Below are 18825 nucleotides of genomic sequence, written 5' to 3'. Positions count from 1 at the left end.
ACTATAAATATCTATATCTATATACATATATCTATATCTATATATATTAGGGATGCATGCGATATTGGATTTTTGACCAATATGTTAAAACTTATTTGGCTGATAACCAATACCAATACCAATATTTCTTTGCCTATATCTACTTACAGAGACTACATAGCTTTTTCTGATGTGGAATTAAAATACTACATTACTCTGCATGGGGCAGCATGGTGGCACAACTGGTAGAGCTGCTGCCTCTCAGCGAGCAGGTCCCCGGTTCAAACCCCGGTTGAAGGGCCTTTCTGGGTTTAGTTTGCATGTTCTCTCCATGCATGCGTGGGTTTTCTCCAGGTACTCCGGTTTCCTCCCACAGACCAAAAAACATGCATGTTAGGCTGATTGGTAACTCTAAATTGTTCCTATGTGTGAGTGAGAGAGAGTGAACTGCTGTTTGTCTCGTTTGTCTCTATGTGGCCCTGTGATGGACTTGCGACCCGTCCAGGGTGTACCCCGCCCCTCACACAGTGATTGCTGGAAATGGGCACCAGCAACCCCCGTGACCCAAAATGGAAGAAGCAGGTAAAAGACAATGGATAGATGGATGGATTATGCATGGTCTTTGTCAATTTGACCTGCTACCAAATGCAGATGCCAAAAATGGGGCTGAAAATGATGTAACACTTCAACTTGGATTATGTTTAATGTCAAATTTATTCATGACATTTACTCTCTCTAACACAATGACAACACTTGAACAGTGCAAAATTTTCAATTTTCACAAATCTAAACAACTTGTTCACAAGCAACAAGTGAAAAGCGCAAAAGTGGTAGTGCATTAATAGATATACTTGACAGTTTATTAAATTAAACATTAGCTTAAAAAAGAAGCCTTTTATATCTGAGTTACTTTTGATGGAATGGCCGATGTCCGGTATTTAACTTTATCGCTAATATCGGCCGATCATACTGTGCATATTCTAGTTTTCATTTTGCACATTCAACACAATAAAATACAGGCATCAGAGACAGTAATTATCTGCACAGTAGACACATTGATGTCTTGTAAACTTTTCACATCTTCCAGGTGCTGTAATTACAAACCCAGATCAAACAAGGAAAATGAGTGCACAACAAGAAAAGGGAGGTCACCCTATACCATTACTCTGATAGTTGTTGCTGTAGTGTGCCTGAGTGATTTATTGACAATCTTTGGAAGGCCTCCATCATTGTGGACCAATGGACCAATGGTCTCGAACAGAATGAAGGAGAGACCACAGGAGGAGTCTAAGGAGAGCAGTATGGCTAAGTGAGAGTCAAAGGATCCATTTCCCCAGACTCATTGATAATGACATACCTGCTTGGGCCATTCGTTAGTCCTGTAGCACACATTACTTATGCCCTAACTGGAAAATCAATAAGCTCCTCTGTCAGAGACCTCGAGCTGCCATGGCTCTTTGTGATTGGCAGCTCCAGCCGAAAGGTTGTCCCTGGTGACTGTGAGGGTTTGGTGGAGTAAGCAGCAGAGATTGGGGGAGACATGTTCACAGCAGTTTGACACATTAGGGAGAGCTCAACTACATGAGAATGGCCAAGTACATAAGGTTGGTCTCTTTTGAATGAGTATCTGTTCAGATGAGCCTTTTCCTGAAAACATGCCAGCTCAATGACAGCAAGCATTATCATAAAACTTAGATTATTACCATGAATATTACTTTCACCATCAGCTGTGGCTGAAAGGTTAGAGCACATGTCCACCAATGGAAGAGTTGGGGGTTCCATTCCATACATGTTGAAGTGCCTCTGGGCAAGACATTGAACCCCTCATTGCCTCCGATGTGTGTCCCATCATTGTATGAATGTGAAAAAAGCACCGATTAGTCTCTGTAGAATAATTTGTTCCATTAGCTTTGTAGAGATGTAGTAGAGGGTAAATGAGAGCACAGATTGTGTTGTAAAGCGCTTTGAGTATCTTCATTAGATGTAGTGATGTAGTCTACACGATATGTGGGTATATGGAGTATACCCACTAGAAAAGTTCAATAATTTCAGTATACCCACTTAAAAGTGCCTAATGATACATAATATATCAGTAGGCATGTGTCATTGATACGTTAAATGGCAGTTAAATGCTTCTGTAACAATCTTTCTCTGTATGTGGCGCTTGTTTATTACATTCACTTTGCAAATTATTGTATAATTCTGTATTTACTACTTAATACTTGAACATGTTTTGTTTGATACCGTTTTATAAATTCTATAACGTGTTTTTAACAAAAAGTCAACTGTTATACAAAGTTTGTTGTGCATTTATTCAAATATAAGCATCAGAGAAATTTGGAAATGTTCAAAATGATTAAAAATCAAAATAAATTGACGATTATATTGTACTAATCGGTGTACATTGGTTTCTAAGCACAGTATAACCACTACAAAAATGTAGATTACACCACTGATTAGATGAAAAGGTGCTTAAAAAGTACAGTTCGAAAGATGTTCCACATACAAACCGGATTCCAAAAAAGTTGGGACAAGTCCATTTTTACCACTGTGTGGCATCACCCCTTCTTCTTACAACACTCAACAGACGTCTGGGGACAGAGGAGACCAGTTTCTCAAGTTTAGAAATAGGAATGCTCTCCCATTCATGTCTAATACAGGCCTCTAACTGTTCAATCGCCTTGGGCCTTCTTTGTCGCACCTTCCTCTTTATGATGCGCCAAATGTTCTCTATAGGTGAAAGATCTGGACTGCAGGCTGGCCATTTCAGTACCCGGATCCTTCTCCTACATAGCCATGATGTTGTGATTGCTGCAGAATGTGGTCTGGCATTATCGTGTTGAAAAATGCAGGGTCTTCCCTGAAAGAGATGCCGTCTAGATGGGAGCATATGTTGTTCTAGAACCTGAACATAGTTCTCTGCATTAATGGTGCCTTTCCAGACATGCAAGCTGCCCATGCCACAAGCGCTCATGGCGATGACATGGTGTCCCAGTGTTCCATAAAGAACTTCAAATTGTGACTCATCTGACCACAGAACAGTCTTCCATTTTGCCACACTCCATTTTAAATGACCCCTGGCCCAGTGCAAACGTCTGAGCTTGTGGAGCTTGCTTAGAAATGGCTTCCTCTTTGCACTGTAGAGTTTCAGCTGGCAACAGTGGAAGGGACGGTGGATTGTGTTCACTGACAATGCTTTCTGGAAGTATTCCTGAGCCCATTCTGTTATTTCCTTGACAGTGGCATTCCTGTTTGAGGTGCAGTGGCGTTTAAGGGCCCGGAGATCACGAGCATCCAGTAGAGTTTTATGGCCTTGACCCTTACGCACAGCGATTGTTCCAGATTCTCTGAATCTTTTGATGATGTTATGCACGGTTGATGATGATAACTTAAAAGTCTTTGCTATTTTACTCTGGGTAACACCATTCTGGTATTGCTGCACTATCTTTCTGCGCAACAATGGTGGAATTGGTGATCCTCTTACCATCTTGGCTTCTGAGAGACACTGACACTTTGAGAAGCTCTTTTTATACCCAATCATGTTGTCAAATGACCTAATTAGTGTTAAATGGTCTTCCAGCTGTTCGTTATATGCTCAATTTCCTTTTTCCAGCCACTTATTGCTACTTGTCCCAACTTTTTTGGGATTTGTTGACACTGTGAAATTTTGAATCAACATATTTTTCCTTTAAAATGTTACATTTACTCAGATTAAACTTTTGATCTGTCATCTATGTTATATTACGAATAAAATATTGACATTTGCCATCTCCACATCATTGCATTCAGTTTTTATTCACAATTTGTTTAGTGTCCCAACTTTTTTGGAATCCGGTTTGTACACATACCTCTCCAGTTCCCATTTCATAGGGTGGCCTGTTTATTCAAAATTTCATCAAAAGCACAAACTATTGTAATGGGAGCCTTTTTTTTTTACAACAACAAGATTTTTTTTTTTTTTTTTTTTTTTTACTGAATGATTAAAGACTTGCAAATATGTGTTAGACAATCATTTTTTTACAATTTTCAATTTTCATTAACTCATCCCGCAGATTTTAGTGCCACCTTTGAATAAATGTAGAATCATCTAATGAAACGCGTAAATGCATTTTGAGGATTTCTATCATTTCAAGTGTTATTTTTGTTGCTGCAGCTCTTACAAAAAAAAGTAACTTTGCTTAAAATACAGTCAGCCTTTTATTTTTTTATAGGCACCTGTGCCTCAAAGGAACAGGTTCTCCACCATGAGCATAATGCATTTTTAAAATGCATTCACAATAAATGCTGTCAAGACACAGAAGGCTACACATTTCCTCCAATAAGGTTTTTGAAGATGTGTGCTTTACCAATCAGCTGGAGGGAAAAACTGGTTTCACTTCCGTATATATGTCATCTTAGAAGTGTGCATGAGAGACGTTGCAACGTTAACATCCAATATCGCTGGCTTAAACTGAATGAGGGAGTGAGAGAGAGCCAGAGCTGCTACACACACACACACACACACACACACACACACACACACACACACACACACACACACACACACACACACACACACACACACACACACACACACACACACACACACACACACACAGACACACAGAGAGAACAATTTGTGACTGCATCTGTTTTGCTATCTGCAGAGCAGAAGCAAAGGCCTGCCAGGCAATTAGCTGGCTGCGATGATTTCTTTGAGCCCTCTGAGGAACCAGCAGCTGCTTCTACTTGGGTTTTGAGGACATAAACAAAATGTGTGAACACAGACATCAAAAATCAACTTTCTTTGTTCTCATGTCTGTGGGATGTAAGTCTGCATGCAAAAGTGGCTGTGTGCATTTGTGCCTGTAAAGTTCTTGTAAATTTAAAAATAATAATGTCATCTTCAAAGAAAAAACATGTGTTCCACACATCGGTGTTCACATTCAGGATCCAACAGGTCCCACTATGACACTCGATGCACAAGATCATTCCACAGGAAACAAACGGATCGTTGTGAAATACTTCAGCTGACAGCAAACAATGAACAGAACAACGTACAGAAAAAAAGAACAGAGAGAAAAGGTATAAGGAAAAGAGCAAACAAAACAGTGAGACTGTGAGCTGGTACAGATTTGCACTGCCGTGAACACTTTTGTGCTTCTTCTTAAGGAGATTAATATGGAGTCGCACAAGCTGACATCAAAGAGCAGTTTGACAGGCTCCTGATCTTTTACAGCATCCGTATAAATCAAGAAGAAACTTCTTAGCAACCACTGACAATTCTTAAAGTTTTCAAAAGATAGAAATGGACGAGTCAATGAATGGCAGTCAAGTGGTCTTTGTTACCATCCCGTAACAAGGTCCCTAAATTTTAGGAAGGGAAAAAAGCAGCTTTCAACTTTTAACAGTAGCAAAGCGTGCTTCAGTTATGTGCAGGGAGCCACAGAAACATGCACATGCAGAAGGTAAAGGCTCCCGTCTTGATAAGTGTTTGACCTTTTCACATCAGCTGTCTTAATGGATTTTGGAAACATTTGATCCAGTGCACCCAGTGCATTTAATCTGTAATAAAAGAGCAAAGACAGCAGCTCATCTGCTCTGATGACCACAATGGCATTAACGTACAACTTTATGTTATTGTATATTTGACGTATATTTCCTTTTATAAAAAGTGTAAATTGTCTCGGTAGTCGAACAGCTGAATTTCCAAGAAGAAAATAAATTCACTGCACAAACACATTTCCCTCATATTTCATCGTGTTCTTGCTGATGAGAAGTTGAACTGACACCAAGGTGAAAGTTGATTTAAATGCCTTGTGAGTTATGTTTAGACACAAACCCATGGCCACCTTTATGCAGCCTTAAGACATTTAGTTTGTGATCTAAAGAATGAAAAAATAAAGTGGTCACAGATTTGGCTTACAGCTTTATTCAATATAAACTAAATAATAAGCTTTGAAAATGGAATCCTGATTTATTTCACACTCTTTGTAACCTTATCAGAAAAAAATGTATGATAAAGTCCAGGAGATGTGGCAAGAAGAGAAGGGTAATTAATCTTTTGTGTTTTTTATGCGTGAAGCTTCTTTAAGACTTTAACATAATCAGTAAAACAGTATTTGTCCTTATTTAGCAACAAGTGTCAAAGTTTAACTTGCCATCTTGATTTTATTTGATAAACTTGGTTATGAAAAGTTTAGAAACAAAAGCAAACAGCAGTGAAAAGATTCATATCACTTCCACTGCAGGTCTCGTTATTTAGACTAAAAAAACCTCTTTGGCCGTTAAGATGTTTCACTCCCTGAGCTTTATTGGAATTCACAGCATAAAACCAAATATAATTTAATTGTGAAGTTAAAACATTTGTTTAATAAAGTATAATGGGGGGAAAAAATGGAAAACGTCTGTAATAAAGAAACAAAAGCCAAAGAAACGCACAAATTAAAAATATAGAGCTCCAACAACACAAAAACAAAATGCTACAAGTGGTATGTCACACAGCATCTTGTTCAGAAGGTAAAGCCTCTTTTAGTTCTCATAAAGTCCAACTGAGATGAGGGACTCGGCCTGAAGACGCTCCCTGGTTAAATTATTCATTATAGACGAGGCTGACGGACTGAGTGTGTGTGTGAGGCTGCTCACTGCATAATTAAAGACATGAAAAATAATCAATAACTATGTAAAAATTATCAATTTTTATATATATATATATATATATATTTATATATATATATATATATTTATATATTAATATTTTTATATTAAATTACAATATTCCAATTAAAACTAAGCAAAAAAGTATCACCAAGCAACAAAATAAAATAAAATAAAACAAAAGTTGGTTTATTATAGGCTGGGCCAGTTCATCAAGAGATCAAGCTGCAGGTGCATTCAACATTTTAATAAATATTTATAAATCATACAAAATATGTTTTAATCTCACATGAATGTGACAAAATAGGTTTTCAAAAAGATTATATAAATGATGTTAATAATAGTAGGTTTGGCTGCTCCCTTCTTCAGGGGTCAGCACAGCGCATGAAGTCTTTGGTAATTAGTTTTACGCCTTTCATGACACAACCTGTGAAATTATGTTAATATTAAATGAAAATAAGTAATTGTTGCAATAATAATTGCAGTAATACTAATCTATAGAAAAATAGTCCAGATATCCATAGGCCCATGGTGTTAAACAGCAATTTAAATCCATGAAAGAAACCAAATTTACAAACGCAACGCACCTTGAAAAAAAAAAAAAAAACGCGCAAAAGCCGCGCGCAAAAACAACCAAATTAAAAAATAAATAAACTTAAAGCTCACTATTTAGAGAAACGTCGAAATTTGTGTTATATCCAAAAATAAAGAAAAAGAAAAAACATCTAACTAAAAAATAAATGTAAACTAAAGACTATAGAATTGTTCAGCTCTCGCTCCTCAAAGCGCACAGAGCTGAACGGTGCGCGTGCAGCCCTCCTGAACACGCTGTTTTACAGTTGTCTACGAGCGCACTGACGTTATAAAGTGAACCGTTTGGTTTCTGCGTGCGTGTAGCCGGGAGCAGCGCGGAGCTCCGTGCGCCCAGCTGCTGCTGCTGAGGAGGACTGAGCGTCTCCTGCAGGACGCGCTCCCTCTGGCTGCGCGCTCATTGGCTGCTCCCACTGACAGCTCCGCACATGATTGCAGGAGGAGAAGCCCGGCCCCCTCACCGTCCGCCAGAGGAACCATTCATAAACTACACGGATCCAACTCCGAGCTGAGAGTGGACGGGAAGTGAGCGGCGGGGGCTCAGGAGCGGCACCGAGTAGAGATGAGGGCTCCCCCACGGTGTCTGTAAGTCTCTGCACGCGGAAGGTGATCCACAGACCTGAACATGAATCTCCGTAAGTCACTGGAAGTGCTCATGAGGTGGACTGATATTTAGCAGGCTACCCCCCTATCCGTTTCCTCCTCCTCACACTGACGTCCATCCGCTGCTGAAGCAAGAAAAAAATAGAAGGAACAAAAAAAGAAACTTTGCACATTTCCCTGCACTGGACGCGTGCCTCGGGCTTCACCGGTAAGCGTTGGATCCGTCAACTTACTGCGACTCTCCGGTGTTCAGCCCGGACCTCTGCCCCAACATGATCGCCACGCAAGCCAAGCTGGTCTACCAGCTCAACAAATACTACAGCGAGAGGTGCCAGGCGCGCAAGGCGGCCATTGCGAAGACTATAAGGGAGGTTTGCAAAGTGGTGTCAGATGTCCTTAAAGAGGTGGAGGTGCAGGAGCCCCGCTTCATCAGCTCCCTGAGTGAGATAGACGCGCGCTACGAGGGGATGGAGGTCATCTCCCCCAACGAGTTCGAGGTGGTGCTGTACCTCAACCAGATGGGGGTGTTCAACTTCGTGGACGACGGCTCTTTGCCCGGCTGCGCGGTGCTGAAGCTGAGCGACGGCCGCAAACGCAGCATGTCTCTGTGGGTGGAGTTCATCACCGCCTCGGGCTACCTCTCCGCCCGGAAGATCCGCTCCCGGTTCCAGACTCTGGTGGCGCAGGCCGTGGACAAATGCAGCTACCGCGACGTGGTGAAGATGGTGGCCGACACCAGCGAGGTGAAGCTGCGCATCCGGGAGCGGTACGTGGTGCAGATCACGCCCGCCTTCAAGTGCACGGGGATCTGGCCTCGGAGCGCGGCGCAGTGGCCCATGCCGCACATTCCGTGGCCCGGGCCGAACCGGGTGGCGGAAGTGAAGGCGGAGGGCTTCAACCTCCTCTCCAAGGAATGTTACTCCCTGACGGGGAAGCAGAGCTCGGCGGAGAGCGACGCGTGGGTGCTGCAGTTCAGCGAGGCCGAGAACCGGCTGCTGATGGGCGGCTGCAGGAAGAAGTGCCTGTCGGTGCTGAAGACCCTGCGGGACCGACACCTGGAGCTGCCGGGCCAGCCGCTCAACAACTACCACATGAAGACCCTGCTGCTGTACGAGTGCGAGAAGCACCCGAGGGAGACGGACTGGGACGAGGCGTGCCTCGGAGACCGGCTCAACGGCATCCTGCTGCAGCTCATCTCGTGCCTGCAGTGCCGCAGATGCCCCCACTACTTCCTGCCCAACTTGGACCTGTTTCAGGGGAAGCCCCACTCGGCCCTGGAGGCTGCTGCCAAGCAGACGTGGAGACTGGCGAGGGAGATCCTCACCAACGCCAAAAGTTTGGACAAATTATAAACCGGCTGAACCCAGAGACACATTCTGGGATCAAATGAAAAAACAGATTTCCAACCGAGTCTCCACGAAATGTGAAAATAATAACAATCTGTAAAAAAAATTAAAAAAATGCAGCAACAAACCCAGAGGCAAAACTGTGCTGGGAGATTTGGAGCAATTTGGCCACTTCAAGACAAAACCAAGGTACATTTTCAGATAAACGTAACATCTCTGTTCTTTAAACGTTTTCACAAAGTGAAGAACCTTTTATTTAAATACATGCACAGAATGGTTCGGTAAAACAAGAAACTGTAGTGTGCCAAGTTTTTTTTTTTGTGTTTGTTTTTTTATGTGACGTGAGAACAAATGCTAATAAAATGTTGCAAATTAAATTAAAACTTGGCCTTGTGTTTGGACACAATCTGTTGCTTTTTTTTTTTTTTTTACTCAACAAAACGGGTCCTTAAAATCTAAAGTAAACTCATGGATGAGGGGAGGGAGAAACAAAAACCCAAAGGCTTTGTGGGAATTTGAAAATGCAGCAACTTTGGGCCATCGGTTGCGTTTGCAGAGCCTTGCAGGCTGGGGGGTGGGGGGGTAAAATAAATGTGGATTTATACTAACATGTAACTCTGCGTTTTGTTTAAACTGCAGCTCGAACAGCAGAGCTGATCCTCAATCTGGTTATTTAACTTCAGCCATGCATCTCTAATTATGACACTTCTGCCGCTGTGTTTATTGAGATGTCTCGACATTCAAATCAAACCGGAGTTTATTAAAATACACACCAGAGTTAAAACCACCTGTTAAGAACATGTATAGCTGAAATTCATTATCAGAATGTACTGTACTCGCAGATGTCCTAAATAATTTAAATTGCTGAATTATATTTGTACTCACAAAAAATAGAATTTTTAATTTTTTTTGTTAAAAAAAAATCAGCAACTGTTGAAATAGCAGCTGTCATTTTAAGAGCTTTACACAAACTTGGATTTATTTATTTTTTCAAACATCTGTATTTAGCAGCACTGCAGCTGGATCAGCATGCAGACCCCCCTACCTTTGGGTCGATGGTCTTAAAGGCCGGCTCGTCTTCATCCACCTCGAAGAAGAGCTCGGACGCGGTGACGGACAGGGTGCCTTTCACCACCACAGCCGGAGCCACGAGCTCAGCACTGGTGCTCAGGTTTACTGGGCCTGGAGGAGGAGGGGGGGACACAAAGATCTGACTCAGAAACCAACTAACCCGTGCCACAGCTTTCCACAAAAATAAATAAATACAAACTGACTCACAAACAGATCGCTGCGGCGCGTTATTATCATTGTTTTTTTTTTTTTTTTTTTTTTTTTTTTTTAATTCACGCAAATCCGAACGCGTGCAGAGAAGCTTACGTCATCGAACCAAACGAGATGAACTCCAAACTTCACGTGAACCATAAAACACGGAGCTGTGAAGATTTTGGTAAACAGGCAGTATTGGCTGTCCGTCAGAGGCAATTGATTGCGGGTTTTCGCGGGGGGTGGGGGTGTTAGCGGTTTCACCTGTCATCAATCTTAATTTGGGGGGGGGGGGGGGGGGGGGTCGGGCCGGCGGGGGTGGGTGAGTGGGGGGGGGGGGGGGGGGGGGGGGGGGGGACTGAGCAGCCGGCCCCGGGGAGCTCTGGAGCTGCTCTGCCCGGCTGCCTCGGCTTCAGGGCGGGGAGGCGCGCTGCTGCTGCCGCCGAGCTGCGGCCTTCATTTCTGTTGCATTCACCCCCCCCCCCCCCCCCCCCCCCGACTGAAGCCCGGCATACAGACACGTTACCCCACGATTTAAATAAATACATTTTGTTGTACACTGCCTCACTCGAAGCAGACATGTTTACGATGAGTTTATGTACAACTTTTATGCATTCTCCTCTCATACTATTATTCTTTATGTAACAATTATGTCCATTTTGTTATTTTAATAGCACCATAACCCCTCCCCCGATGAGTCTGTTGGATTTGCGCACATACAATGCGGATTATAATGCAATCCTATTAGCTAACAATAATACATTTAATTAGCCTAAAGGGATCAAAAGACAATTAAGACAAATTCAGTCTTTTTTGGTTGTATTCTCATAATAAACTCAAGCTGACACGCACATTTTATTTATAGGAAAACATTTCATGTTATTCTGGAAAAAAAAAAATTATCCACTGATGGAATAAAAAATTTTTTTTTGGAGAATTTGTATTAAGTTTAGTGGATTTTTGAAGCAGAATATCTAGTAATGGACACTTAATGTGTTTCTGTCTTTACTCGTGAGAAAAATGTCGAGTAAATATTTAGACTTATTAGAAAATATTTTATTGTTATCATTTTAAACGTTAAAAAAAAAAAAAAATCACAAGGCAGAAACTTTAAATTAATTATTGCTCATGCGAAAAGGAAACCGGAGCAACAGCCAAAATGTTTTTTTTTCTGCATAAATAAGTTAAACAATTACAGTAAAAATATTAATACTAATAAAGTGATGCTGCATTTTAAATTTAGATTAAACTGCAGGAAAATCGCTGAACAAGAAGGGAAAGGATAAGAATGACGCCGAGGCAGGTGAAGAAGCTGCTTCTTTATTTGACGTTTACCTGTTAGGTTTTCCAGGTCCTTCTCGTCTAAGGAGGACAACGTGTCATCGTCTCCGTCCAGTGACGTCTCACTGTCAGAGTTCTGATTTCCCAGAACCTGACTCTTGATGGACTGCTTCCCTTTGAGAACGTCCTCCTCCGATGCTAGAAGAGGGGAAAGGACCTTATGTTTCACGCAGAACACAAAGTTGCAAATATCGGTGCACATTATGTTTAACATGCAACAAATCCAGGTTTGACTCATCATGTGAAGCAGGTTTTATTTATTTAAAATCAAAAGATTTTATTAGCTGTCATGAAGATATAGGATTATTCTAAAAGTTGAATTAAAAGTTTTATGCAATTTGTCCTTGTTAAAATTACACAAAATCTAAATTTGAAGTTCAATTTCAGTGTTTCACCCTAAAACAGAAACGTTCAAATATTTAGATTAAAACCATGAGTTTTGAATTGTTTCAGTCTTAAGAGTTTAATTTTTGTTCGCTTTAGTCTGGAAATAAACCAAGTATAGCTTACTTGGTTTATGGGCGACTTTGGACTAAGAATCTGCCAAACATTGATCAACAGGTAGAGGAGATCGTTTCAGCAGCATCAGGCAAACTGAAGATGACAAAAATTAAATCCTGACCCGAAGCCCAACTCTAAATAAATCCTTCCATTTTAATATCAAAGATTAGATAAAAACATGAAGGATCCGTGCTCTTTTTTAAATTATATTGAAAGTGACTTGGGTTTCAACAAACATTATTTAGGTTAAAGAACAATCTACACAATTAAAAAAAAAAAGTTCCAGTGGTTTATTTTAAAGATCCACAAAACAGCTGGCAGGGTATTTCCTGTTTGTCAACAGTGAGAGCGGTGGCGGCTGCTAATCCAGCGTTTTAGTGAAAGGCACCCATGTTTCAGTCGAGTGCATCATCCAACGCAGATCCACGGGGCTTTTTGGTCATCACCTGAGCTTGAGGGCAGATCAACCGCGCCACTTTGAATCTGCTGGAGGAGAAAGCCTAAAAGAGACAAAAATCTCTTGTCGTGGAAAATATGCGGCTAGCTGATATTTAGAACGGCCTTCCTGTAATTAAGCCTCCCTTGAGGATTCTTTAGTTAGCAGCGGTGAAATTACTACCAGCTCTCCTAATACTTACCACATGCCATTGTATTTGCACCATGAAAGTGGACAGGGGGCTTGTTAGGTAAAAAACAGATAAACTTCAATAACAGTTCTCATTTTAAGTTCAGGACGAGAATGAAACAGAAAAAAAACTGGATTAAACAGATATGAAGACACTTCTTTAACACAAAACCAAACACGAATCAACAAATTAACTGTTGACCCCAACTACAAACACCATAGAAAAGATATTTTAGATGAATATTCAACCCTTTTAAGCAGCAAAATGAGGATGTAGGAGACAAACCATGCGCCAACTTCTCACCGTGTCTGCTTCTATAGCGTAGATACGGTTTATTTATTTTTCCTTTTCTTTAATTTGACAGCCCGGAGGTTTTGGCAAGGCTGCACGTGCGTCTCTGACTGAAGTGGCGTTCGAGGGCTGGGGAATCATAATAAACATGCCAGCTCAGGAGACTGTAGTTCAGCTTTAGTGTACAAACATTTAGCGGGAGGACTTCGGTGATCAAAGCGTGACGCAGCGGACACAAAAGACGGACGTGAAACATTTCAAGCGGTGCTAATAAAACAACTACAGTAGCCTAAAACAGGACAAATAAATACTGATTCAAATGCAAATAAAGTCTAAATTAAATTCACAATTTGTATAAACTTGACAATACGGTTTAATAATACCGTATTTTTCGGACTATAAGGCGCAATATCAATGAACAGGTCTGTTTTCATACATAAGGTGCACTGGATTATAAAAATAAAATAAATGTGTTGTCAACATACGTTTCCATACAACGGCAAAATTGTGTCTGCATTTAACCCATCGCACCGTGATACACTCAGGTGGCGCAGTCGGCAGCTAGTTAAAGCGCCCGGGGAGCAATTGAGGACAATGTGTCCTGCTCAGAGACACCACGAGATGTGCAATGACCGGGGATCGAACCCGGGACTTTCGGGTCCAGAGTCGGCCGCCCTGCTTCTATTATAAGACGCATTAAGTGAAAAACAGTCGGATAATTCAAACTTTATTCAACTCATTCACAATAACCACATAAAACCAGTTCGAGGTCAGTAAGCACAACCAGGATTAATACATAAGGTGCACCTGATTATACGGCTCACTGTGGATTTTTGAGAAAATTAAAGGATTTTAAGTGCGCCTTATAGTCCGAAAAATACGGTAATTGACGATTAACAATAACTGACAATAAACTTTAAAAAAAATGAATGAAAGTTTATTCATAAAGTTTGTCACAGAAGGAGCATAAATGTGGATAAATCTCAACAGGTTACTCTTTTTCCAGCACCCCACCCCTCCCACCACATACTGACCAACAAGCTGCTTATTCGATTTAAGGCATGCATGGTCACAGCAATTAAATTGTCAGAATTAACTAATTTGCTTTTAACGGGAGCGCAGCCAGGAGTGTGGTCATGAGGCGAGTATTGATTACCAGAACAGAGACATTAGTCTTCAGGTATTTACTCTGCCACCTCTGGTACGCGAGCCCCCCGTACCAGACCAAATCAATCCCCAGAAAAGATGGCTGTTTCCCGCTGTAAACACATAGAAGCCCACTCAGAGCCTATAGATGCTTTCCTGTGGAAACCACCCCGACACCGCATGAATCATAACAGTATAACACAGAAATGCACTTTCTCTAAAAAAATTTTTTTTTAATTTTACCTGAAATGACCAAAAAATAATAATTTGTATTGGTCTTGAATGAAACAAGTATCCAACAAATGAGGGTAAGACTTGGTACTGGTAGTAAACATTCTGCATTTTCTCCCCTCTGCATCTGATGAATATTATTACAGCTAAAATTGACCTTTGCGCTCCGTGTGAAAACTCAATCTGGCATTCTCCTCTCGAGCAGTACTTCTGTAACAAATGTCGGGTCGACTAAAACGAGGCGAAAGGTTACAACAGAAAAAAGATGCAGTCAGTGACTTATTTTAATGATATATTCTCGTAGTTTAGCCAAGCAGTAAAACCATTATATATATATATATATATATATATATATATATATATTTATATATATATATATATATATAAAGTTACCAGAGCATGTTTTCTTCTGCCACAGATTAACAAACACAAACTAAAGGAGTCCTTCAGCACATTACTCTGACAAATAAATAAATAAACTATGCAAACAACACAGGAATAAGTGAATTTTCTTTGCGTGTGACCAAGCTGAAATGGAAACATGAGGAACTACGGTGTAAAGTTAAATGTGAGGCTGGGAGCAAAGGAGCGGTGACCAGCTGGACTCCGGCCTCGCTGCACAGCTGCAGCCATTACTGCACCCCCCCCCCCCCCCCCCCCAGTCTCCCAGGATCCTGCACTCCCCAACTCTTATTGCTTTTAGATCATATTCTTATTGACTCCTGTCACACCTGCCGTTTGTCTTCAGGAAAGACAATGCATTTAATGGGACATTTGCAGGCGACACATTGAGGACATTTCTTTGAAACGGTCATTTCCTGACTGCGCAGCTTAACGTAGGCCCGAGCAGGACGATGATTGCAAAACCTGCTGGATGCTGAATAAGTGCAGGCATGAAAGATTATTTAGAAAGAAGATGCGAGTCCTGGTGTTAATGGAGGGATGTGTTATTTATTCTGCTTAAGAGATCTTTTGGTGATGCACCTCACACTTCCAGTGAGGTTGTTGAAAATTAAGATAAAAGGAGCAAAATGACAATATCGATCACTAATATTTTTCTAATGCAATTAAAAATAATTATTATTTAGGTTCTTACAATTTTATCTTGATTTATGACTTGACATAAAAAAATTAAAAATAAATCCTTGTTTTGCTTGAAGAAATGCACCTAAGGGGCCATTTGTGACTTCTTATGATGTACTGTCTAAAAATACATTTTTCATTTCAGTTGCAAAAACTATGAGCTGGTAATAAATGAGGGAAAAGCAAAAGCTCTTTAATCCTTAAAATATAAAAATCACAAGAGGCCGAGCACAGAATTCGACCAGTACTTACCTTAAATATCAGCCAGTTATGCAGCCATTTTTATGTCGTTTGACTTATGACTCACTGACGCAGTCAAAATAAAAAATAAAAAACAACAACGAAAAAGCTAATGGGACATAAGAGTTTGAAAAAAAGGGGGGGGGGGGGATCTGAAATTGAAATGCGGGTGTGATTTTACTGCGTGCCGTGGTTCAATAAATCTTTTACTGCAACAGGAGGACTAATTTTTATTGCCTTGTACCTGATGCTAGTGGGGAAAAAAAGGGATTGGGGGGGGGGGGGGGGTAAATTAAAGAGCAGATTTGTGCAGATGTGGTGGACTGACCGTGCTCGGCCGCTGCTTTGAGCGTAGCTTCTGAGTGACTCGATCCGAAGGGGTTCCTGACGAAGCGGCGTCGCCTCCTTAAATCGTCCTCCCAGTAGTCCAGGCGCCAGAACTCCCTCGGCCGGCTGCAGGGAGACAGAGGTAGCACATGTGTTAGCAATTACTAGTCAGCATGGTACAGCAGCACAGCGTTAGCACTTGGTCCTAGCAATCGTACATAAAGCCCACATTGTGTTCGGAGAGCCTCTCTCTCCATTTCTTTTAGGATCCCTTCTCATGCTGAGACCTAAGACACTGCAGCCTTGCTCCTGACAATAACTTGATCACCATATCAGAGGGGAAAGTGTTTCCTCTCATGTCACACTACACCCCCCCCCACCCTGCCAAACTCCTTGTGCTGAGGTGATCTGTGAGAATCACAGATGAGTTAACACATGACACCATGATGATTTTACACTCACGCTTGTGGCACGTGCTTCCATTCTGGGCCCGTTTGAAACCCTGCAGGTTACGTCTTGTCAAGACTCATGGCTAGCAGGATAAGGAAAAGGCTATTATATTTACAGAAGGGGGGAGTGAGGGTGGATAGCATTACTAATATTAATCAATGTCTTTACCCCTCATTCTGCTTCCATGTTTACATCTCCCTTTACCACAGCTGGTTATCACTTAGGTCTTGAAAGGAGTAAAAAGTGTTAGCTTTAAACAGTGTCTTTAAGAAGCTTGGTTACATCTTAAAATAAAATACCAGCTCAACTTTTTAACAACATTTTAAGATATTCATTAAACATAGCTTGAAGATCAAACAAGCTTAATAGTTAAATGTTTTAAAGTTTTTTTGAATTTAATGTCCAAACATCACCTTATGATTTTATCCGTTTAACATTTATCAGTTATCAATATTTGTGACTCTTCGTGGGAAAGGGAAACAACATTTACAGGGATCATCAACATCCAACCTGACTTATGGTGAATGGTTTTTACTTGAATTAAATTCTGTGAGAGAAACACTTTTCAGGACATGAAATCTCTGTCCTGTGGGGCCTGTATAAATCCTGCACATGTTCATATATATATAATAACTGATATACACATCAGTTTTCATGCACAGTTCGGTATTATGGAAATTATTATTTTATTTTTCATTTATCCTTTATTTATGCAGGTAATATCATTGAGTCACGAGAACTCATTTTCAAGAGAGACCTGTTTAGGGAGCAAATATATCAGATGGTTTGATCTTATTTATCAACATGTGGAAACAGTCATGAACGACAGACCTCATAAGTCTTTTGAAAGACGTTTATGAAATTGTAGAAATGTTGCTGTGCCCTTAAAAAAAATAAAACTAGCGCTCTTTTTTTTCCCATTTCAAATAACTCCTCAACTAAAGCATTTAGATTTTTATCATCCATTTATTTTCCAGAACAGCTTTTATCACCAAGACAATACTTTTTCATTTTATTGCAAAAATATTTTAAAGTAATTATAAATATAGTTTGTGACTCTACCTCAGTGTTTATTGAGGACTGGGAAGCTCTAGCTCAGAACCCAACTGTAATTTGTGATGTAGATGATGATGGTCCCCCTCACCTCAGACTGACTCATGTTGATGATACTACTACAAAAATTCTGTTTCATAACATCCACCCATCCATTATCTATACCCACTACCTTTTCAGGTCACAGGGGTCACTGGTGACCATGTCCAGCTGTCACTGTGCGAGGCGGGGGACACCATGGACAGGTCTCCAGTCCACCACAGGGACACGGAGACAAACGAGACACACTCTCTCTCACACCTAGAGACAATTTAGAGTTACCAATCAGCCTAACATGCATGTTTTTGGTCTGTGGAAGAAAACTGGAGTACCTGGAGAAAACCCACGCATGCACCAAGAGAACATGCAAACTAGAGCAGTCATTTCTAATCCAAACACGGAGACCGGGCTGGGCCAGGCCATAATAATGTGCTTAATGTGTGGGCCAGGCTGGTGTCGGGCTTTTGATTGCGTCAGCGGACGCGCATAGCTGACGATCCAATTATATGGCAACATGGCTTGCCATACTTTCACCAGCTGCACAAGGTCATTTGACTGTGCGCTGACCAGCCGGTTGAAAGAAGTTTTAAAAAGTTCACTTAAGCTTCAGATGGACTACAGTACTGCCATTGATCCAAAGCAAACAGACGTTCATTCAGTCGCTGCACTCAGCGGACGCGCGCGGCCGACGACCCAAATAGGTGAGATCGCAAAATATACAGGTCAGAGCAGGGTCTGTGTCTGAATAAATCAGACTGCAGGCAGAAGAAGGGATTTAATGTGCTTTGACGGCCATGAAAAGACAAACACCTCCTCAGCTCCGATCTTCTGCCCCTTTTATTCAACCGCGTGCGTCCACCGACCATTAATACCTATATAAGCAGTCAAAGCTTGATTAAAAATGTCAGGGGTTTTTTTTGGGTTCGGAATTGTAATAACTGTTAATTCATCGGGTCGGGTTAGAAAATGATGACTACGGGCTGGGTCCAGGTCAGGTCTGATTTTTTGGGTTCGAATGCATCTCTAGTTTACATTAGGGCTGGGCCATATCATATCGTTCACGATAATACCGGTAAAAA

At 41.1% G+C, this 18825-nt stretch overlaps 2 protein-coding genes across 2 annotated transcripts in view; one reads left to right on the top strand and one right to left on the bottom strand.

The window, feature by feature from the left end:
- Positions 1 to 18825, bottom strand: part of lrba (LPS responsive beige-like anchor protein) — a 312704-nt gene that overhangs the window by 121883 nt on the left and 171996 nt on the right. Inside the window, exons 37-39 of the mRNA XM_037689844.1 lie at positions 16206 to 16330; positions 11754 to 11897; positions 10201 to 10337 (exon numbers count right to left, since the gene is read on the bottom strand). Of these exons, the coding sequence (XP_037545772.1) occupies positions 10201 to 10337; positions 11754 to 11897; positions 16206 to 16330 (406 nt within the window). The remainder of the gene's footprint in view (positions 1 to 10200; positions 10338 to 11753; positions 11898 to 16205; positions 16331 to 18825) is intronic.
- On the top strand, positions 7702 to 9329 carry mab21l2 (mab-21-like 2). The gene has a single exon (XM_037689956.1). The coding sequence runs from the start codon at positions 8082 to 8084 to the stop codon at positions 9159 to 9161; it is 1080 nt and encodes a 359-aa protein (XP_037545884.1). The 5' UTR covers positions 7702 to 8081; the 3' UTR covers positions 9162 to 9329.

Source organism: Nematolebias whitei, chromosome 16 (assembly GCF_014905685.2).
Source record: "Nematolebias whitei isolate Nwh7 chromosome 16, NemWhi1, whole genome shotgun sequence".
Lineage (NCBI taxonomy): Eukaryota > Metazoa > Chordata > Actinopteri > Cyprinodontiformes > Rivulidae > Nematolebias > Nematolebias whitei.
Note: the sequence above shows the minus strand (reverse complement) of the source record. Positions and strands in the feature narration are given on the sequence as shown.

Coding starts and splice junctions, on each gene's coding strand:
- mab21l2 (XM_037689956.1), top strand. CDS start 8,082: ATGATCGCCACGCAAGCCAAGCTGGTCTACCAGCTCAACAAATACTAC.